Source organism: Papaver somniferum, chromosome 1 (genome assembly GCF_003573695.1).
Source record: "Papaver somniferum cultivar HN1 chromosome 1, ASM357369v1, whole genome shotgun sequence".
NCBI classification, from domain to species: Eukaryota; Viridiplantae; Streptophyta; class Magnoliopsida; order Ranunculales; family Papaveraceae; genus Papaver; species Papaver somniferum.
Window position 1 is genome coordinate 92,396,196 of NC_039358.1, and position 23,633 is coordinate 92,419,828.

General features: G+C 36.7%; 1 protein-coding gene across 1 annotated transcript; it reads left to right on the top strand.

Annotated features, from left to right (window-relative positions):
* The first annotated feature begins 258 nt into the window (after positions 1 to 258).
* Positions 259 to 3,588, top strand: LOC113331261 (uncharacterized membrane protein At3g27390-like). Its single transcript, XM_026577991.1, has 10 exons — positions 259 to 461; positions 618 to 726; positions 837 to 1,032; positions 1,140 to 1,273; positions 1,631 to 1,919; positions 2,037 to 2,143; positions 2,265 to 2,406; positions 2,514 to 2,706; positions 2,846 to 3,089; positions 3,185 to 3,588. The coding sequence occupies exons 1-10, from the start codon at positions 365 to 367 to the stop codon at positions 3,309 to 3,311; spliced, it is 1,638 nt and encodes a 545-aa protein (XP_026433776.1). The 5' UTR covers positions 259 to 364; the 3' UTR covers positions 3,312 to 3,588.
* The last annotated feature ends 20,045 nt before the right edge of the window (positions 3,589 to 23,633 follow it).

A 23,633-nucleotide genomic window follows, 5' to 3' on the forward strand; every position in this document is an offset into this window, starting at 1 on the left:
GCGTATAATTCGGAATCTCCACAGTATACGCGTATCAGGTACGGAGTTGCATTCAGACGGCAGTATTATTCGCAAACGACCAATAAGAAATAATTCGCCGAATGGCTAACTAGGGTCGTGGGTCTATGTGACCAATCCACCTCGAAACTCGGTCCTGGTAAGTAAAGTTCCAAGGTCCCATTGGTAAAAAGCCAACATATGCTGATACTATTTTTAATTCAGATTACGTTTTTCTCTTTTTGGAAGTTGGAGCTGAAAGGAGTTAGTTAACACTGTTTACTGAAAGTTCTTTCACACAAGAACACCAAAACAAAAAAACCCTAGTTTAAAATTCTACTTGAGAAAGCTGAGAACATAAAAATCAATGGATGATGTTCTTCATCAAATTCTTCTTTACTCAGGCTATACCATACTCTTCATTCCTCTTTTTGTCATCCTGTTTCTTCTTGGATCGATCAAAGGTATTTCTTGATCTCGTTTAACTTCTACTTCTTGAATTTTAACTGCATATCAGACGTTTATAGACCAATTAGAACTAGAAAATCCAAGTTCTTGAAGCTAAATCATCAATTAGTTAACTGATAACGTTTTGTTTTGATGATTTGGTATCCAATCAGCTGCCATATTTTCTCCTTTTGTGTTTCTTGTTATCAAGTTTGGTGATGCTGGAGTGATTATCGGGTTATGGCCTTTACATCTGTGTTGGAGTGCTTATTGTATTTCGAAGTATGACTTCTTGATTCTTTCCTCCTTGCTGAATATATATTTAAATTATGTTGAAATTTGAACTAAAAATGATGAAAATTCGAATTTTTTTATTTTTATTTTTGGTTTAGATCGAAGAAATTTGGTCCGTATATGAAATGTCTGATGATTATAAGCCTCCCTATCCCAATAGCCTTATGGACAATTATAGGTGTAGTTGGAAGTGTCATTATGGGTATTGGATATGCCTTTATTTGGCCTATGATGGAGACATTCAAAGCCACTAACAAGCCAGGTTTCTGTAACAAGCTAACTGGATGTTTGGTGGTAAGATTTTTGTTTACTTTCGCTTGATTTTTGAATTGATAGAATCGCCGCGCTCTTTATGTGTGGAGTAACTATTTTGTAATGGCTTAAAATATTTGTATTTGTAGGATGGTACCTGGACATGTGTACTGGGTGCTTGCACTATTGTACGCGATTTTGGAGATTTTTCATTCCATTCTTACTTCTCGGTGATGGATGAGTTGCTCGAGGCGGTGGATGATGAAAACCCCATAGAACTCAAGTACTTCCCACAATTTAACTTCACTGATTGCTTCTTTGGGTTATTTTGGTCCTTTCAAGTTTCTTTATAAGTCTTAATGTCGCGATTTATCTCAATGTATTGGTGGTAACACATCTGTATATACTGATTCACAGTAAGGAGGTCAGTATGCTTTTACCCGATTGCGTTATATTAGGATTCATATGAAGACATCCTCTGGCATTAGACTTCAGGGCAAAATGTTGATCTTTCCAAGTAGAATCCAGAAAGGAAATGAGTGTAACCGTTTGATATATGTATATGGTGTTTCTTGGAGCTCTTGACCTGAACATATTATCATTTCAAAGAAAATCTTACTGTTTCCATTTCGTCTCATAGGGTCACTCAGATACCAGGATGTATATTGGCAGCACTGTTAGGACTTTTGGTGGACGTTCTTATGATTCCCTTAATAGTCATCTATAAAGCTCCGATTCTGTTATTCAAAGGATGGCACCGGTTATTTGAAGATCTTGTTGGGAGGTCAGGCCCCTTCGTGGAGACTGTTTGTGTCCCCTTGGCTGGATTTCTGATTCTTTTGTGGCCATTCGCAGTAATTCTTGCTATTTTAGCTGGTTTTCTTTCAAGCGTAGGTTTTGGATGTTATGCTGCTGTTGTTGCATATGAGGTACTGATCTTAAACTTGATGCCGATTTACTCACATCCAACTAAATTTAAATTGCATTAAAAAAACTACACATTAAATAATATAAATATGCTTGTAATTTTAATGTTACTGTGTTAGGAAAACTCTACAAAGAAAGGGTTGCTCTATATTGTTGCCAGTGTGGCTTTGTTTGATGAATGGACCAATGACCTTCTATACCTTCGAGAAGGGTCCTGTTTTCCAAGGTACGTATGAATCCAGGCATATATCAACTTCTTACAAACTTTAAGCAATAATCTGTGTGTAAAGATACAATAGTTCACGTGTGTTATACCAAATCGTAAACCCTGTTCATGTGGCAGCCAGACCTAAGTATCGCGAGGGAGCTGAAGGCAATTCGTCACTGCATCCTCTAAATGGATTGGATGGCCAGATTGAGGTAGTTCATGCAGACTATTCTTTGACAAGGACAGCTTCTCAAAGAATCAAGGCCTTGAAGGCTGTAGTGGTACGAACGACCAAATCATGCATCCCAGTCACTCCCCAGTGTATACTCTATTCAGACAGTTCAATAATTTATTCATGCTGCAATTGTTGTTTGCATTGTCATATCAGGTATGGGACAATTTCTTCGAAGCATGTGAGGGTTCTGGCAAGGAACTCCTCAGAGATGGAGCGATTGATAAACTGGATATAGAGGAATGGCAAAGTTCAAAGAGCAAGATAGTTAACATTGGAATTCCTGCATATGCATTTCTTGGTTGCTTAATCCAATCTATCCATAGTGGTTCTGCTGGCTTTGTCATGCGTATGAACTTATCATAACTGAATATTTCTTTAGGCGCCAACTACATGTGATTATATATGCACTTAAATTGAAGTGTTCCTTAGAGCTCGGCTCTGGACCAACTCTAACTATTAATTACCAATTCTCTTTCTTACATCAGGTGAAAACGTTGAAGTGACGAATTTGAATAGGCCCGAAGGAAGGGTTTTTGATTGGCTGTTTGAGCCCATGTGCGTTATGAAAGAGCAAATTAGGAATCTAAAGTTAGTGGAGTCCGAGGAGTTGTTCTTGTGCAAATTGGCTCTGTACTGTGGTGATGCTCAGAGAATTGAAGCATGGCAGAATGGCGGAATTCCTCCTTATGATGAGATTAGAAGAGCTCAGTTAGAGGGCATAAGTAGAAGGTACCATCTACACCGGTTTTTTTTTCTTCTGTTCTATCTTGCTCTAATACACAGCTTTCAGAAATTTCTGCATTATGACAAAATCTTCAAATCAGGTTGCAAGGTTTCTGTTTGACGCTTTCAAGGTTGCCAACTTTCCGGAGACGATTCTATGCAGTGGTTAATGCGTTACTTGACGAGGCGAATAATCAATCTAGTGGGAACAGTCCAGTAGTTGTGTAGCTGAATCTACTTGTTAGCACCTCTACAAAGTACAATCCAGAACAGAACATACCACTGCGATACTGTGTTTGGCTGAGTGCTCTGGCCCTCTGGGATTGCACACTAGCAAGGCAATTTTGGGATTTCTTAGTCTGAGCTAGAACACGTATTGTTTGGGAGAGAACACAACTATAAGAGGAGAACAAGAACTTGAATAGAAGACGTTCTACTGATATAACTTGTGTGTACAATTGATCTTTACAAGATACGTATATATATATACTAACTCTTCCTTGAACTCCAAGATAGGATGAATTCCAAAACTAGAACAATTTCCTAAAATACAAAAGACTTCCAAACCTAGAATAGTTTCCTAAAAATACAAAAGACTTCCTTAACAAGATATACGTGTGTTAGGCAACACACACGTATTGTATGCCTTAACACCCTCCCGCAAGCGTAACGGGTGATCTTGAACCGTTAGCTTGAACCTTAATAGAGAAAACCGATCTTTAGACAAAGCTTTTGTAAAAATGTCGGCAGTTTGATCCTTAGAAGATATAAACCGAACATCAAGAAGTTCCAAAGCAACCTGATCACGCACAAAATGATAATCAATCTCAATGTGTTTCGTCCTTGCATGAAATATAGGATTAACAGTAAGATATGTGGCACCAAGATTATCACATCATAGAACTGGAGGTGATTGAGTAGAAACATGAAGTTCGGATAGAAGTGATTGAATCCACATAATTTCAGCAGTAGCAATAGCAAGACCTCTATATTCTGCTTCAGTACTAGAACGTGACACGGTTTTCTGTTTACGAGCACTCCAAGATATAATATTACCACCCAAGAATACACAATAACCACTGGTTGAACGTCGATCTTCAAGAGAACCAGCCCAATCAGAATCAGTATATGCGCTAAAGGATAACTGTAGAGAAGAAGACGGCCGAAGAAGAATACCAAACGTAGATGTTTCTTTAAGATAACGAAGTATACGCTTTACTAAGCCCCAGTGAAACTCAGTGGGTGCATGCATAAATTGACAAACCTTATTAACAACATATGCTAGATCCGGACGAGTAAAAGTCAAATATTGTAAAGCTCCAACAATACTACGATAATCAGTAGCATCAGTCAACAAGGTACTGTGATCAGAAGACATGTCCCCATAAGTACTAAGTGGAGTGTGAATAGGCTTAACACCATCCATTTTCGCACGAATAAGGAGATCATGAGCATACCTTTGTTGAGAGAGAAACAAACCAGAGGATGTACGAACTGCTTCAATGCCAAGAAAGTAAGACAAGAAGCCAAAATCTTTGATTGCGAATTCTTGTTGTAGACGATCAATGATAGACTTAATACTTGTAGAGTTAGAACCTGTAACAATAATATCATCCACATAGACTAGTAAATAGATAGTACCAAGAGAGCCGTTATAGAGAAATAAGGATGAGTGACACTTCGAAGTGACAAAACCAATTTGCAACAAAAAGGTACTAATCATGTGATACCACACACGGGGAGCTTGTTTGAGACCATAAAGAGAACGATGCAACTTGCAGACATGCGTAGGAAAACGAGAATCTACGTAGCCCAGTGGCTGTTTCATATACACCTCTTCTTGAAGTTCTCCATGTAAAAAGGCATTTTTCACATATAGTTGATGAATTGGCCAATTGGAAGACAAAGCCAATGTAAGAATAAGACGAATAGTACATAGTTTAACAACCGGACTAAATGTTTCAGAATAGTCAATACCCTCTTGCTGATTATATCCTTTTGCAACTAATCGTGATTTTCGACGTGCAATTGTACCATCTGGATTGCGTTTAATACGAAACACCGATTTACATCCAATAACGTTCATAGAAGAATTATATGGTACTAACGACCACGTACCATTCCGAAGTAGCGCATTAATCTCATCATCGGAAGACATACGCCACTTGGGATCTTTATGAGCCTGTGAAATACAAGTAGGTTCGGGAAGAGAATCACATACCAATGCATATTTGGAATTTGGTTTAAAAACACCAGATTTAGACCTTGTCACCATTGGATGAGTGTCAGAGACAGAAGACGGAGACTGCAGACGAAGAACTGGGGAAGAAAAATCAGTGGCGGATGAATCGGACATAATAATGGGAACTGTCGGTGGCTGTGACGGCTTAGAAACATTATGGCTGACAGCTGATGATTGGTTTTGTTGGCTAATCATTGGTGCTGGCGGCTGTTGCGGCTGAGGATCATCATTACTGTCGGCTAATGATTTACGATGTTGGCTAATGATTGCTGGAGGTGGCTGATGATTGCTGACGGCGGAGAACTGCTGGCGATTAATGATTGCTGACGGGTTGATGATTACTGATAGTTGATGATTGCTGGCGGCTAATGATTACTGACGGCTGATGATGACTGGTAGCTAATGATTGGTCTTGGGAAGAAGACGGCACGGAAGCAGTAGACAGAAGAGAAGGCAGAGAAAGATTTACGAGAGAAGAAAAGGGAGTAGAAAAAGGTAGCCGTGAAGTCGTCGACGCCGGAGAAGGCTGTGCTGTGGCGGCAAAAGGAAAAGTGGTCTCATCAAAAACAACATGACGACTAACATAAATCCGACCTGTAGGAATATGAAGACACTTATAGCCTTTTTGAGAAGGACTATAACCAATAAAAACACAAGGAGAAGAAAGAGGCTCCATTTTATGAGATCTATATGGACGTAAGTATGGATAGCACAAGCAACCAAACACCCGAAGTAAAGTGTAATCTGGTGAAAGACCAAAAGAAGTTCATACGGAGAGGATCTATGAATGGAAGTAGACGAAACACGATTCATTAGAAAACAAGCGGTGTAAAAAGAGTCGTGCCAATATGAGGATGGTACAGAAGCCATGTTTAGGATTGTAAGACCAGTTTCACGAATATGACGATGACGTCGTTCGACTAAACCATTTTGTTCAGAAGTATGTGGACATGAAAATCGATGAAAAATACCCAGTTATTGAAGATGCAGAGTAAGTTTTCGATACTCCAGTGCGTTGTCAGATTGGAAGATTTTGATTTTTCGATTGAAGAGATTTTCGACATGCTTTTGAAACAAAAAGAGTATTGAAAAGACATCATATTTTTGAGACATAGGAAACATCCAAGTAAAGCGACTAAAGGCATCAATAAAGATGACATAATATTTATATCCTTCATTAGATAGAATATGAGAAGGTCCCCAAACATCAGAGACAATTAAATCTAATGGATGCAAATAAGTAGTTTTACTAGAAGGAAAAAGGGAGTTTATGACTCCGATGTTCATGGCAAGAGGAACAAAACTTAAAAGTATGACTAGAAACCGGAATAGAAAACTAGGAAACAACCTTACGCACTGTGCGTATCATTGGATGTCCTAATCTAGAGTGCCAATATTGTAAGGTTGCACGCTCTCCTATGTAGGCTTTAGAAGATTGAGACGAATTATCAAGTTGATAGAGACCACCCCTCCTACTGCCACGAAGAAGAACCTTCCCGGTACATCGATCCTTCACAAGACAAAAAGTTGGATGAAATTCAAATAAGACATTATTGTCAGTAGTAAACCGAGAAACAAACAGAAGATTATGAGAAATTTTTGGTGCATGAAGAACATTACGAAGCCACAACTTACGGTTGGGAGTTCCCAAAACAGAGGATCCAACATTAGAGATTGGAATACAAGAGCCATTACCCATTTGAATTTGATCCGGACCAGTATATTCATTAGAAAATTGGAGACAAGAAAGATCATTGGTTATATGATCTGTAGCACCACTATCAGGAGTCCACGGAGGTGTAGATAACAAACCAGTTTGAGCAGCATAAGCACGAGGAGCAGAGGTAGGTGGCTGACGTCGAGGAGGACGAATCGAGCGATCGAAACGATTCCAACAGTCATTAGCTTCATGATTCTTGCGACCACATAGTTGACAGGGAAGACGCACATCTGTGCGTGAGTTGTAAGGCTGTGCTGGGCCGAGAAGAGAGGAATGATTCGAAGTGTTGGAAGCAGCTGGACGAGCTGGGCTTGACAGGGAGGAGAATTGCTGGGCCGAAGATGGACTGGACCGAGTAGGAGGACATGAAAAATTGAAAGCAGCTGGACGAGAGAATCTGGAAGCAGCTGAACGAGTTGGGCCGGATGCTGCAACGTTAGCTACAGGCTGAGAATGCAGTGACTTTGCTTGGTTCTCAATACGAAGTTCATACGTGAGAAGATAGGTGATAAAATCCTCTAGTTTCATGGCTCCCATGGAAGTTGTAAGAGAGGTAACAATGGCATCATATGCAGTATCTAGGCCGGCAAGAATGCAGTGACGTAATTCAGACTCAGTGACAACAGTATCGACAGCTGCAAGGTTGTCAATGATATTGCGAGCTCGATCAATATAATCTCGCATATAAAGAGATCCTTTGCGTAAAGCCCGAACTTCACATTGCAAGTGATGGATATGAGCATCTGATTTTGAAGAAAAGAGAGATTCAAGAGAGGACCAAACAGCATGAGAACTTTGGAGACGATGAACTTGTCGAAGAACATCAGGAGTTAGCGAGGAAAAAATCCAACCAAGAAGAATACGGTCTTGCTTTAGCCAAGGAGCATATGCCGGATTGGGTGTATCACTGTTGGGAAGAGTTGGAGACGGACAAGGATTGTCACCTGTGACAAAACTATCGAGTTCATAACCTTGAAGATATGGGAGAAACTGAGCACGCCAGAGGGAGTAATTGGTGTCATCAAGTTTGACAGTGATGATGTGATGAGGTTGAGAAAAGATAGAGGAAGCCATCATTGATTGAGAGGATTTGAGTATGGTTGAAAGGACATAGGAAGAAGTAGATGCAGCGGAAGACATAGGATCAATAAGCTGATACCAAGCTAGAACACGTATTGTTTGGGAGAGAACACAACTATAAGAGGAGAACACGAACTTGAATAGAAGACGTTCTATTGATATAACTTGTGTGTACAATTGATCTTTACAAGATACATATATATATATATACTAACTCTTCCTTGAACTCCAAGATAGGATGAATTCCAAAACTAGAACAATATCCTAAAATACAAAAGACTTCCAAACCTAGAATAGTTTCCTAAAAATACAAAAGACTTCCTTAACAAGATATACGTGTGTTAGGAAACACACACGTATTGTATGCCTTAACAGTCTGTGCCGTCTTATAGACCAGGCCAGCTAGGCCATTTCCTAGAGACTCAAATCATTGGGGACCAATTTGTTAAATTTTCTCACATATTGTTGGAACCGTTAAAGTGTTATGTAGTTATGGCATCGATTAGTCCAATTATACCACTGATATACTAGTATCGTATCTCTTACACTAAAACAAAACAAAAAAATTTATACATAACCCAAATGCACGATAACTTGTTAGCATAAATTGCCATATATCTGTCTACAGAGCAGCACACAAAAGTGCAAGTGCATGCATAACTGATGAAGTAGAAGAGTTGACTTGGAGGCCCGAGACCAGTATTGTTTAAGTAGAGAGTTTTATTCATTTGGAGTTCTATTAGTTTGTTAGTTTTGTTTCACATTTAGAGTGTTAGAGTCTACGGTCTGATAAGCTTTATCTTTTATTTTCTTAGCTTGCAAGTTTAGGGTTTCTATTCGAGGGTTCATTTCATGTTTTAGTTGGTAGTTTTTGATGAATGAAGAAAAAATAATGAAACTCATAGAGTTTTTTGTGTTTAGTTTATGTTTAATCTTATAACCCTGCATGGCTGCATTAATAACTAAGGAAGTTAAATTTATGTATAAAAATAATCTTCATGCTTTGTATAGAGAATTGTAGATACAACATTACACAACACTCTCTATTGGATGACATTCAAGAAAAAGTTACCAGCAACATTACACAACACTCTCTATCGGATGACATTCAAGAAAAAGTTACTAGCAACATTACACAACACTCTCTGTCGGATGACATTCTTAGTTGCTTCCAAAATTTTATTTGTATGATGTTTTGAAAGAATATTTGATGTTTTTGGTGAGATTTCCATGAGATGGTTGCCCCGTCAAAAACTTTTCCCAAAAAATTTTGATAGGACAAAATTTAGATGAAAGAAGATTGTTCAACACTAAGTTTTAGACGAATGTTGATTGGTAAGACTTTTTTCTTTCATAAATTGTGTCTAGAAACGTACTTGGTACAAAACCCGAACACTAGAAGTTCATGATGATGTTAACGACGCTGCTCATTTTTCTTTGTTAAATTTTGTCAGCAAAAACCGGGTGCGATGAAAATCTGAACCAAATAATACAGATGATTATCAGATAACAACATTTTTAGGAAATCTATGGTTATATATCTCTTTAGATGATGATCACCGCTCTAAGATTGTTATGTTATTAAAAAAAACATCATAAATAAAAATTAAGAGAACAAACCGTAGGAAAACATGAGTATTTGGAGCACCATTGGCCCCGTAGATAATGCCTCGTTAAAACCTTGGCCAGAAAATTTTGAGGGGCAAAAATAAAATCAGTTGTGGATATCACTGAATTCACATGCCTCACCAAAACCTTGACAAGAAAATTTTAATTGAAAAAAGAAAACTTGATTAAAGAAAAAGGATACAAAACATAAAAGTCCAAAATGTCCATTATCCAAAGTATTATATGATTCTACTTCTCCCTATAAGTAGCTATCTCAGTTGATCATTGTACTCGATAATAATGCATGGATATCACAAACTGTACCTTATTGTGTTCAACAACTTCTTATACTCGAGAAATTTGGTATGATTTTCCTCTATGCAATTTCTTAATGATTGTTACCTTTTACTATCTTTATTTGAAGTTTAAACATCGTAATCGTTCGGAGGAAGAACAAGTACTGGCAAGTATCCTGTACTAGCAAAGTACTAGCTAGGATAATGAAAAGACGAGGGTAAGTACATCATCAACTCTTTTGCAATAACTGATATTAGACCACCTTGTATAATCTTATTGATGTTGACAACTCAAGATAACTTCAACAAGCTGATCTTGGATATAATCTAGATTTCGATCACTGAACAGATTGCAGGGATCGATCCAAGATGTTTTTAACGTACGGGTGTAATTACTCTAATTATAAAAACAAATATAATGTGCAAATAAACTAAAGACACAGACATACAAGATTTTGTTAATGAGGAAAACTACATGGCAGAAAAAGCTCGGGACCGAACCCAGTTTTGAATACTCTCAGAATCAAGTCGCTACACAAATTAACTACCACATCTTCATGTAGTTGAGACCGAATAAAATACCCCTAGTTACTCAATTTTCTTAGTATCCCTGCACCCATAACCAATCTGGCTAACGTACTTGAATCGCCTAACATAAACCACTGCCAAGTGTTGCTTTACCTCTGTAAAGACTTCTGCAACCCAATTCCTTTAGGATATCTTAAAAATAGCAAAAAATTAAACTATTTGCTAACCACTCAAATCCAATCGCAATGTCAAAGATATTATATGATTAATCTAGAGTCAAGGATCTTCCGTATAGATCCAAAATACCAAGAAAGATAAGATATACCAGATTCGAAACTCTTTAATCAAGATCACGATTACCGAAATAATTTTATTATATAAGTTCAGTTTGTAAAACAAAAAATTGTCGATCTTTACAAGCTCTGTAATTATCAAAGATAAACAACTTGTTTGTCTCATATAATCAAGTCAAGCAGATAAGCACGCTAAGATCAGAAACACAAAAGACCTTCCAGTCTTCAAAATCTTCAACTTCTTAATCTTCAACAGTAAAAACTTGCACTTGATTTCACTAGTGATTTATCTCACATAATGGAGTCTGTTAACCTTGGAAAATCAACCTTTCTCCAATTTGAAACATCAAATCTTATCTTTGAATTCACAAAGTTACCTCTCTTTTTTTTATCCGGACAGTCATGAGACAACTTTGTTGTGCGTTGATAGGCAACCCTTGAACTATCATTATAATAATTATTTTTCCTAAATTTAGGACAATAGAGACCTAAGTTATTTAAGGAAGCAAACTTAGCCAATTCGTTCGATATAAAATAAAGTGCATCTTGCATCTTACGAACTTTGCATCCCCTTTGCAGGTGTCTTTTATTTCCACAATAAAAGCAATGCTTAGTGACATAAGGATTATAACATTTCAGTTACCTTTTTATGGATCCACTTGCATTGGAGCTCGATGAGTTTTTTTCTCCCATCTTTGTTTAAAGGTGTGAAAATACAGGGGATACCAAATACACCTAACCTTTTCGTTCGGCAACCTGTATAGACAAAACTTAATACAATTGCAAGTAGACCAACTTAATGATTCTTGACAATATGTATATAGAGTTAATCTCTCAACTTCTACTCAATTAGTATGTATATAGACACAAGGTCCGTGAACCTGATTGTTAAGCAGAGTACTTAGACGATCTCAAAAATCAATATCCAAGATCAATCTAGTCGTGTCCAAATAATTTAATCGGAATTCTGCCAAGTTATTAAACTTGTTATCTATCTTTCAAGATACGAATTCTACAAGAAACAAGTCTCGTAATCGATTACGATTAAGCGGACGTATCTAATTAGATTGAATACATACAAACGTACGTAAATTCAATTATAAAGATAAACAATATAATGAGGAAAAGGAAAAACACAAGACACCAGAAATTTTGTTGACGAGGAAACCGCAATAGCAGAAAAACCCCGGGACCTCGTCCAGATTGAACACCACACTGTATTAATCTGCTACATGCACTAGCCTACTATCAGACTTCGGACTAGAATGTAGTTGAGACCGAATCCATCCTCCAAGAGATTCAGTTACAGTCGTGCTCCTTACGTCTCTTGAACCTCGCAAGGTTCTACGCACTTGATTCCCTTAGTTGACGTCCTTTACAGCCTAAGAGTTTCTTCAGCCGAAGTGAAGACTTTTGATACCAATCTGCCTCTAACAGATTAGCCTATTTGATTTCCTTTTAGATCAAAGATCAAAGTATGGAAATCTGTTTGCAATAGACAAGCTAGCATGCCTCACAAACCCGGAACTTACGAATCCCGAAGAGCAGATTCTTAACCACCTATCAAGAACAATCGTTGAAAGATCAACTATGATCAGTCTTTAGATATCAATCTCGAGGAATCACAAAGTCTGAGAAGAAGAAAACTTTGTGATTACTATCTATCTTGCCTGGAAGAGATTATGAAAACCTCGATAACTGAAAAGCAAGATCAGGATTCATGAACTATCAAGGTAAAGATAGTCGTACCTGGCTTCACGAATCCCCAAGTAAAGTATTTTTAGTCGTATACCTAAAAGGTGAATAGAGGCGACTCTAGAATCAACTAGGATACAAAGTGTTAAGGATTGATTTTCCCAGTTCACAGAGATGCGCTATATATAGTTTTCAAAGACCAGGGTTATCTTAGAATTCAATCTAAGATAACCTGAGAATCAAGCAAACACAATAGGTCTTCAAACTACAATAGAAGACTATACACATAGGTTCGGTTACTGAACCGTGTATAATGACTGTTCGGTTTGGCAAGTTAGCCAATGATCTAAAAGCTACTTGATGTTCATTTAAACACCAAAAATTAATAATGATTCAAACACATAAGTGTTTAAGAAATCAATGAAGTCTTAGAAGTGTTTAAGAGAGTTCTAGCAATGCTAAACATATTAAAATAATAAGTCTTTGAGATCTACTAAACATATTAATATAATAAGTCTTTGAGCATCTCCTAAACATTATCGGGACAATTGGTACAACGGTTTTCCAACTGTAAGGCTTATTCACGAGTCAGGGCGCTACGGTTCGCCAACCCTACTAGGCTTCCGAACTCAGTTGACCTCGTATCGTGAACTGGGTTCACCAACTGCTAGCCAATTAATCCAACTTATACAATCTTTTTCACCACGGTTCACCAACCGGGTTCGTGGTCTGTTCCCAACTGAACTTGTGGTTTGCGAACTGGTTCGCCAACCTTCCTGTATTTCTGAATCAGATATCTATAGTTTGCAAACTTAGTTCTCCAACCTACCCTGAGTAGAAATTTAATAAGTTCATATTTCTCTCTTTTGATGTTTGAAACATTCCCATGTGATATAATCATTTGCATGGTCAATTTTCAGTTGATCCACAAATCAATTCATAAAACTAATGTTGTTAAGGACCTTTGAACATCCAATTTCTAAATCATATTTCGAGATTTTTCACAAGACAAGCTTGACTCGAAACATCTTCTTTGTTAATCTACTATAAGTCATACGACATAGTCTCAATAGATAGAATGGTGGTATACTGAGTAAAATATAATGGTTCAGTCTTCACATACCTGATAAAGAAGTTCTCCAAATGTCTTCGTCGATCTTCAGTCTTCAAGGGTGATCTATGATACTCAACTACAATTCTAATTAATTTGAAACTGGACTTAGTAGACTAGAAATCAAGATATTGTTTTGATCACCTAACATTGACAACAAGCTTGAGATAACAAAACTTGTGGTTTCAGTCGAGCAATGCTCTAACAAGGTGTTGCACCTTTGAATTTAGTGGAAGCCTCTGATTCAGTAAATTTTTTATCCTTGACGAATTCTACCTGTTGGATAGTATTTGAAGCATTTATTCCCTAGCCTAATCCTCGTGTGTCACGATGATTTCTACTTTCTTCTAACATTTAGGTTAAATTTTTTGAGCTATTATTGAAATTTTTCAAGTCGAATTTTTCTTCTTCCAAACTTTTAACATTTTCAAGTGCAACATCACGATCTTTCTCTAACAACTTTGCTCGAGAAAGACTAACACTTACTTTGTCTTCAAGATTATGTATTTGTTGAGAATCATTTTCCTTCGACTTTTGGAGATCTTGACGAAGCATTTCACATTCACCAGTCTTTGATTGTAAAACACCATGAAGTTTCTTTTTTCCTTTAACAGACATACTTAGGTGATTGTTGCAAGTAAGCAATTGCTCACAGACCTGTTTCCGCTTAGGGGTTAAAATATCCACAAGACTTGCATCATCCCTAGAAGGATTTATATTTGAGTCATCGGACATGCCTAAATGACTTAGTTTTAAATTATCATGAGATCTTTCAGACTCATTCAAGATAATATCATAAGAACATTCCGAACTTGATTTAGATGAGGAAGAACCATTATCATTGTTCATAACCTCTGATTTAGAAAGTGATTTAACAACCTCTTGTGATACGTTAATTGAGTCTTAATTTTCTTTATTTTTGCTTAATCTTACCTTGACTCGTGTCTTATAGGTTGGATCGCACCAAACACAGATTGTTAAACCTTATCGTGTTTATCTGCTCTGACACCAATCGAAGTGACGAGGGTACCAAGTACACCAAAATCTTTTCGATATCAACCTATATAAGACATACTTTGTATAATCTAATTCAGACACGTACTGCCAAGGAAATTCCTTTTCAACAAGCTAACACAGGGTATATAGAATAAGTATCGAACCGAACCTATCGATTAGGATCAAACACGAGTGTTGAATTAACGTACGTAGTGTATTTACTTTATCATAACTAAAACAATAATTGAAAAAGCGGGGGTACAACAACCACACCCAACAATTCGATTAGAAATCTGTATGGACAAACTCCAATATACTTTCTTGAGAATCAACTAGACAGTCAGACTCAATCTAGATAAAAGTATATCAAAGAATTTACATCTCAATCTCTCGATTTGATCTTTACTCAAGCAAATAGAAATCTGCGAGTCTTTATCAAAGAGAGATAACTTGGATGGTACCAAAGACCAATATCCAAGCGTCAATCAATTTAAATCAACAACAAAAAGGTCGGATATTCTAATTGATTGAACAACGCACAACCAGTGATATTTCAATTATATAAACAAATATAATGCGGAATAGAAATAACACAGACACCAGAGTTTTGTTAACAAGGAAACCGCAAATGGAGAAAAACCCCGGGACCTAGTCCAGATTGAACACACACTGTATTAAGCCGCTACAGACACTAGCCTACTCCAAATTAACTTCGGTCTGGACTGTAGTTGAACCCCAATCAATCTCACACTTATCCAATGTACAATTATGCTCCTACGCCTCTGATCCCAGCAGGATGCTACGTACTTGATTCCCTTAGATGATCTCACCCACAACTAAGAGTTGCTACGACCCAAAGTCGAAGACTTTAATAAACAAATCTCTATCACACAGAAAAGTCTACGGTAATAGATAAATCCGTCTCCCACGAATATACCTACGAGTTTTGTTCCGTTTTTTTGATAAATCAAGGTGAACAAGAACCAATCAATAAACCGGTCTTATATTCCTGAAGAACAACATAGTAATATTGATCACCTTACAATAATCTTAATCGACGCAGCGAAAAAAAAATGCGTAATCACAAACGATGAGACGAAGTGTTTGTGATTACTTTTCTATCTTGCCTATCGGAGATATAAAATCTCAAGCCAATTATTTCAATTGTACTCGTAACGATAGAAGATGCAAGATCATATCACACAACTACAAGAAAAGTAGTATTGGTCTGGCTTCACAATACTAATGAAGTCTTTAAGTCGTTAACCTGGTTTTAGAAGAATAAACTAAAGGTTAAAGGAGAATCGACTCTAGCTATGCAACTAGTATCACACGTAAGGTGTGGGGATTAGGTTTCCCAGTTGCAAGAGTTCTCCCTTATATAGTTTTCAAATCAGGGTTTGCAATCAATGTTAGCTTGGTAACAAAGCATTCAATATTCACCGTTAGATGAAAACCTGATCAGATTCAAGCTAATATTTCTCAACCGTTTGATCGAAAACTTAGCTTGTTACACACAAATGAAATGTCCAATTTTGGGTCTACGAACCGTTCCCAAACATTAACATTTGTTGGTTCAACAATAGTTAACCAAATTTTTAGCCATATGATTATTTTCATATCAACCATATTCTTCTTCACCATAACTAGTTCAAATGACTCAAATGAACTAGTTAGAGAGTTGTTCAATTGCTTAGATCTTATGTAACTACACAAGACACAATCCAAGCAAAAACGGTTTGATTCACTCGAATCTGTTCATGAACTTTATAGCCACGGTTTGCAAAAGCATTCCTTAGTTTAATAAACATGAGTTCAAGAACAACCGGTTTTAGATATAACCTGCTCAAGTTCGCGAACTGGGTTCGCGGACTTAATCTCATGGAAGGAGTTCAAAAACTCCAGCAGAAATTCTCGGGTCGAGAACTTTCGCCAGTTCGCGGACTTGGCTCACGCCACTTCCATTTCTCTTGATCAACAAAGTTCGTAAACTTTGGTTCAAGGAATAAGGACTTATACATATATGTGTTTCCACAACAATGCTTATATCCTACCAATGGTTATGTAATCTAAACTCTCAATTCAATCATTGAAACATTCTCAGAGGACGGATATAGCCGTTATTCACAGACCATTTTTCGTCAGAGCAATTTTCAAAGTGATTGAAACATAACATGACTTACGTCACTAGGTAAAGATGAATTTGGCTAAAGCGAAAGCTTACCAACACATATTTCGAGAAATAGATAGGCGAGATAAACTCGGCTCGAAATAGCAAATGTGCATAATGAAAGTCTATATATCAAAACGACTTTTGTCTCAAGAATAAGGGATAGAATAGATAGAATTTTGAGTGAAAGATAAGTTCACGTCTCCGCATACCTTTTAGTCGATGAAGATCTACCAGTTCCTTGAGTAGTCCTTCGTCTTGTATGATGATTGTCATGGAGTTCTTGAGCTCAACTACACTTTCTATCCTACTCTGAGACCTTTAGCTATGTAGGGTAGAAATCAAGACTTATAATTTTGATCACTAACATTGACAAACATGCTTGAGATAGCAACGCATGCGAGTTCGACCGAGCAATGCTCTAACAATCTCCCCCTTTGTCAATTTTATTGGCAAAACTATTAATACATATGGAATACAAAAATAAATAAATTAACTTTTGTAGCTCCTATTCCACATGCCTAATCTTCAACATCACTCGAAATCTTCGTCACTTCCAAGTACTCTAATGATCCCAAAGGTTGTAAGTTTAGCATCATCGTTGTTGAAAATCCGTAGCTATAACAACAAGAAAACAATGGTTCTCAATCATTGTTATACAGTATCATAGTATCATTACACAGCGTCAAAGTTCAATTGTATCACAACTTCAACAACAATACTATGGTGATATGTATCACTCCCCCTTAGTCAATACTCCATCTCACATGGAAACCACTCCCCCTTACATAATGATCCGAAAACCATATGTATTTGTAGTGTGAACTACATATTAATTCTCCCCCTTTTTGTCAATAAAATTGGCAAAGGTACAAGAACGGGATCCTAATGAAATTTCCGAAAGAGACATTTCTTGACCAAAAGAAAACAAAAATATCAACTTGTTCTTTAGATGCAATCATAAAGCCGAAGCTAAATGCATTCATCAAGGAGTTTATAAAGATACAAGATAATCCCTATAATATTCCACAGCCGCACTCCCCACAAAGATATGGCAATTAAGCGCAAGTTCAAAAGAACTCTCCTCCATTAAATGTCATTCCCGAAAGAACAACAAGAGCGACCTTAATTTCGAAAGAAAAGAAGGATTTCTTTGGACATAACAAATCACATACAAGTATGAATTTGAATCCAAAATTTTCAATTAAATTAACCACAAGAGAACCCATGATTAATTTAATCGACAAATGCTCAAACATAAGTGAACTTATGGAGACTTAAAAATACAATTAGATTAATCACAAGAGAACCCATAATTAATCTAATAGAAATACACAACCAAACTAATCACAAAAGTAATTAATTTAATTGGTCATGCTCGACATAAGAAAACTTACGGAGCAACAACTAAATAACCAAACAAGATGATTAACTTAGTTGAAAATGCTCGACATAAAGTACCTTACGGAACAACAACATAGCTAATCAAAAATAATCATCTTGGTTATTTAATGCTCAACATAAGACACTTTACAGAGCCTCACAGAAATACATAAAATATGGATCAGGGAAGATCGATTACTGCGAAATACACAAGGATTCATTATATTTTCCATCACTATTTGCACAATGACATACAATAGACATAATCCTTGCAAACAAAAGATTTTAACCTATCTTCCATCAATAATTGACAATATAGGCTTAACTTTTGTATTTGTCAAAAGTCCATTCATTCTTTTATCAATACATGCATATCGACATACAAAAGACTTTACTTTTGACAAGATATGGGACGATCAAGTTCACGGACGTAAACACACACATCCCATAACAATATATAAAATACTGCAAAAATCATCTTTCAAACAAATTTAGAATTTAAACCAATCTAAAAACATGAAGATGAAAACGTTTGACACAGCTATGTGTAATCACAATAATGGCTATTCCAAACTCTAGTTATTCTTCTAATAAAAACAAGAAAAATAGAAGATTTACTAGACATCAACAAGCTAAGGATCAAAAGCAGACTCCAGCGCCATGTCCGAACACGAACTAAGGTCAAATAGAAGGTTCAGGATCCTCACGAGTCTTGGCGTCTTTGAGCTTGTGATTAGCAGTATTCGTTGCATCTTCAGAGAAGATTCTCTTTATGAAGATCATTGATGTGAGATTTTATGAGACCAAGGTCAGTTGAAACCTTTTTCAACTCAGTTTTCAACACATCAAGATTTTTTAGAGTATCAACGAGCTGCAGTTTTGCTTCCTCAAAATACTTAAGAAAGTCATGGACCACTTCAGCATAAATCATATCATCCTTCTCAACATTCTCATGAGTATATGCATAGTAACACGAGGCATTAGGATGATCTTCATCTACAAGGGTTCTTTTCTTCCTCCCTTCGGATTCAAAACCAATACCTTTATCAAGAAATCCTTTAGCAAAACCACACATTTGTGAAGAGGACAACATTCTTGATAAACCAAAATAACCTAGAGTATGCAAACATGACTCATAGGTTTGGTATTTATATGGTTTCTTAGGGAAGAAGACCTTTAGGGTTTGCAAACCGTTGACTCGTGATGGTAACCCGTGTACACATACGAATACAACATGGCCCATAAAGACTAAAACAACAAAAGAACTTTTGCTACATGAGAAATGGCTCAACAAATTCCTTACTATAGGAGAAATTTAGAGCACACTTGTAGCAGCTCACGAAGATGCAAAAGAAATGCAAAGAGAGAAATGATAAAACAAAAATACATCCTAGGCAATATTGTCTGCATGCACTAGTTTAGCTATAAACGATAAAAGGATAGCTAAACTAAGCAGAACACCGAATTGCCATAGTATACCTGATTTTTACACATATTGCTCAACATGATTTTTATGAGCAAGTTCTTAACCCTTGTGATTAATTAGCAGAAATATGAGCTCTGAGCTAATTAAAAGAACTGTGATTATGATTGAGTCTCTTTTTCCTTCTGAATCTAAAGAGAGATTCCCTTTTATGTGAGAAATTATCATAAAACTTATTGTCATCAAAATACGAGACATAGTTAGAGTTCTTACCAGAAGAATTTTGACTTGCGGAGGATGAAAACCTGTCGACAATTTCTTTATATCCTTCGATTATCTCCATCAGGTTATCATCAATTTTTCTTCTTTCTCCTGGAATTTCGTTCACATTAAGGGAAATGTTATTTCCATAGGAAACGACTTGATCCTTCCTTGGACGATTCTTGTTAAGACTAGTATTCTGCTTTAGAGCATTTGAGGAACTCATTGGACTGACCTTCCTGGTAACATACACAGGGTAAGTACGAAAACCAACTGGTTTAGACATACGAATGTCAGTTACACCTTTGAGAATTAAGTCTAAGTTGTGTTGAAGTTGAACCAACTAGGTTTTATTCAACCTAGAGTTTCTCTTTTGTTTAGCAGAGCCTTTTGCATTGCAAAAGAGGCATACTTTCTGATCACAAAAGTGATTAGAAAAAGTAGTCTTAACAATCTCGTTAGGAGATTTCTTCCTTCCATGTGATGTGGAACATCCTTGATCAATAGGTAATTCAGACACATTCTTTGCAACAGGAAGGGATTCCAATTTTACTTCTGGAGCTGGAACGTTTTTAGGCTTAGCAGAAGTACTTGGTATATTAGACTGCTTAGAGCATCCTTGAATAGAGAGTTTACTCAACCGATGTTCAATTTCCAAAGCATCCTTTTTGAGGCTAGCCTCAAGAGTCATACGTGAAGAATGATCTTCAGTATTTTCTATGAAATTGCAGTCTCTAATTACACCAAGTAGAACATCGACATGATGTTTTAACCGATTAAATCTATCAGCTTGGATTCTAGCAAGATTTAGAATCAAGACACTCTCTTCAGCTATTTCCCGTTCATATAGAGAAATAGACTATTTTGAAGGGCAATCGGAAGTACTCATGTCAGAGCCTGTTTGTCTTGTTGAAACACATGGTTCATCTATATTCGAGATTGAGGAATCTTTCTCTTTAATATAATTAGACAAGACAAAGCCTTTATTTCTGGTGACGCGTTTATCAGAGATACTATCGTTCATCCTCAGATCGCTACAAACACAGACTTGTAAGGTCTTAACGTGTTTGCCTGCTCTGATACCAATTAAAAAAGCGGGGATACAACAACCACACCCAACAATTCAATTAGCTCTGTATGGACAAACTCCAATATACTTTCTAGAGAATCAAATAGACAGTCAGACTCAATCTAGATAAAAGTATATCAAAGAGTTTATATCTCAATCTCTCGATTTGATCTTTACTCAAGCAAATAGAAATCTGCGAGTCTTTATCAAAGAGAGATAACTTAGATGGTACCAAAGACCAATATCCAAGTTTCAATAAATTTAAAGCAACAACCAAAAGGTAGGATATTCTAATTGATTGAACAACGCACAACCTGTGATATTTCAATTATGTAAACAAATATAATGTGGAATAGAAATAACACAGACACCAGAATTTTATTAACGAGGAAACCGCAAATGCAGAAAACCCCCGGGACCTAGTCCAGATTGAACACACACTGTATTAAGCCGCTACATACACTAGTCTACTCCAAATTAACTTCGGTCTGGACTGTAGTTGAACCCCAATCAATCTCACACTGATCCAAGGTACAGTTATGCTCCTACACCTATGATCCCAGCAGGATGCTACGTACTTGATTCCCTTAGTTGATCTCACTAAGAGTTGCTACGACCCAAAGTCGAAGACTTTAATAAACAAATCTGTATCACACAGAAAAGTCTACTGTAATAGATAAATCCGTCTCCCACGACTATACCTACGAGTTTTGTTTCATCTTTTGATAAATCAAGGTGAACAGGAACCAATCAATAAACCGATCTTATATTCCTGAAGAACATCCTAGTATTATTGATCACCTCACAATAATCTTAATCGACGCAGAAAAAAAAGATATTGTGGAATCACAAACGATGAGACGAAGTGTTTGTGATTACTTTTCTATCTTTCCTATCGGAGATATAAAATCTCAAGACAATTATTTCAATTGTACTCGTAACGATAGACGATGCAAGATCATATCACACAACTACAAGAAAAGTAGTATCGGTCTGGCTTCACAATCCCAATGAAGTCTTTAAGTCGTTAACCTGGTTTTAGAAGAAGAAACCAAAGGTTAAAGGATAATCGACTCTAGCTATGCAACTAGTATCACACGTAAGGTGTGGGGATTAGGTTTCCCAGTTGCTAGAGTTCTCCCTTATATAGTTGTCAAATCAGGGTTTGCAATCAATGTTAGCTTGGTAACAAAGCATTCAATATTCACAGTTAGATGAAAAACTGATCAGATTCAAGCTAATATTTCTCAACCGTTGGATCGAAAACTTAGCTTGTTACACACAAATGAAATGTCCAATTTTGGGTTTACGAACCGTTCCCAAACATTAACATTTGTTGGTTCAACAATAGTTAACCAAATGGTTAGCCATATGATTACTTTCGTATCAGCCATATTCTTCATCACCATAACTAGTTCAAATGACTCAAATGAACTAGTTAGAGAGTTGTTCAATTGCTTAGATCTTATGTAACTACACAAGACACAATCCAAGCAAAAACGGTTTGATTCACTCGAATTGGTTCATGAACTTTACAGCCACGGTTTGCAAAAGCATTCCTTAGTTTAAATAAACATGAGTTCAAGAACAACCGGTTTTAGATATAACCTGCTCAAGTTCTCGGACTTAAGCTCATGAAAGGAGTTCACAAACTCCAACAGAAATTCTCGGGTCGAGAACTTCCGCCAGTTCGCGGACTTGGCTCACGCCACTTCCATTTCTCTTGATCAACAAAGTTCGCAAACTTTGGTTCAAGGAATAAGGACTTATACATATATGTGTTTCCAAAACAATGCTTATATCCTACCAATGGTTATGTAATCTAAACTCTCAATTCAATCATTGAAACATTCTCAGAGGACGGATATAGCCGTTATTCACAGACCATTTTTCGTCAGAGCAATTTTCAAAGTGATTGAAACATAACATGACTTACATCACTAGGTAAAGATGAATTCGGCTAAAGCGAAAGCTTACCAACACATATTTCGAGAAATAGATAGGCGAGATAAACTCGGCTCGAAATAGCAAATGTGCATAATGAAAGTCTATATATCAAAACGACTTTTGTCTCAAGAATAGGGGATAGAATAGATAGAATTTTGAGTGAAAGATAAGTTTACGTCTCCGCATACCTTTTAGTCGATGAAAATCTACCAGTTCCTTGAGTAGTCCTTCGTCTTCTATGATGATTGCCATGGAGTTCTTGAGCTCAACTACACTTTCTATCCTAGTCTGAGACCTTTAGCTATGTAGGCTAGAAATCAAGACTTATAATTTTGATCACTAACATTGACAAACATGCTTGAGATAGCAACGCATGCGAGTTCGACCGAGCAATGCTCTAACAATCTCCCCCTTTGTTAATTTTAGTGGCAAAACTATTAATACATATGTAATACAAAAATAAATTAATTAACTTTTGTAGCTCCTATTCCACATGCCTAATCTTCAACATTACTCGAAATCTTCGTCACTTCCAAGTACTTTAATGATCCCAAAGGTTGTAAGTTTAGCATCATCGTTGTTGAAAATCCGTAGCTATAACAACAAGAAAACAATAGTTCTCAATCATTGTTATACAGTATCATAGTATCATTACACAGAGTCAAAGTTCAATTGTATCACAACTTCAACAACAATACTATGGTGATATGTATCACTCCCCCTTAGTC

Bases quoted from the DNA above. Each gene is read 5' to 3' on its own strand.
- LOC113331261 (XM_026577991.1), top strand. From the start codon at position 365: ATGGATGATGTTCTTCATCAAATTCTTCTTTACTCAGGCTATACCATA. The intron at 1,033-1,139 runs GTAAGATTTTTG...TTGTATTTGTAG, and splicing joins AGCTAACTGGATGTTTGGTG to GATGGTACCTGGACATGTGT. The intron at 2,144-2,264 runs GTACGTATGAAT...TGTGGCAGCCAG, and splicing joins GAAGGGTCCTGTTTTCCAAG to ACCTAAGTATCGCGAGGGAG.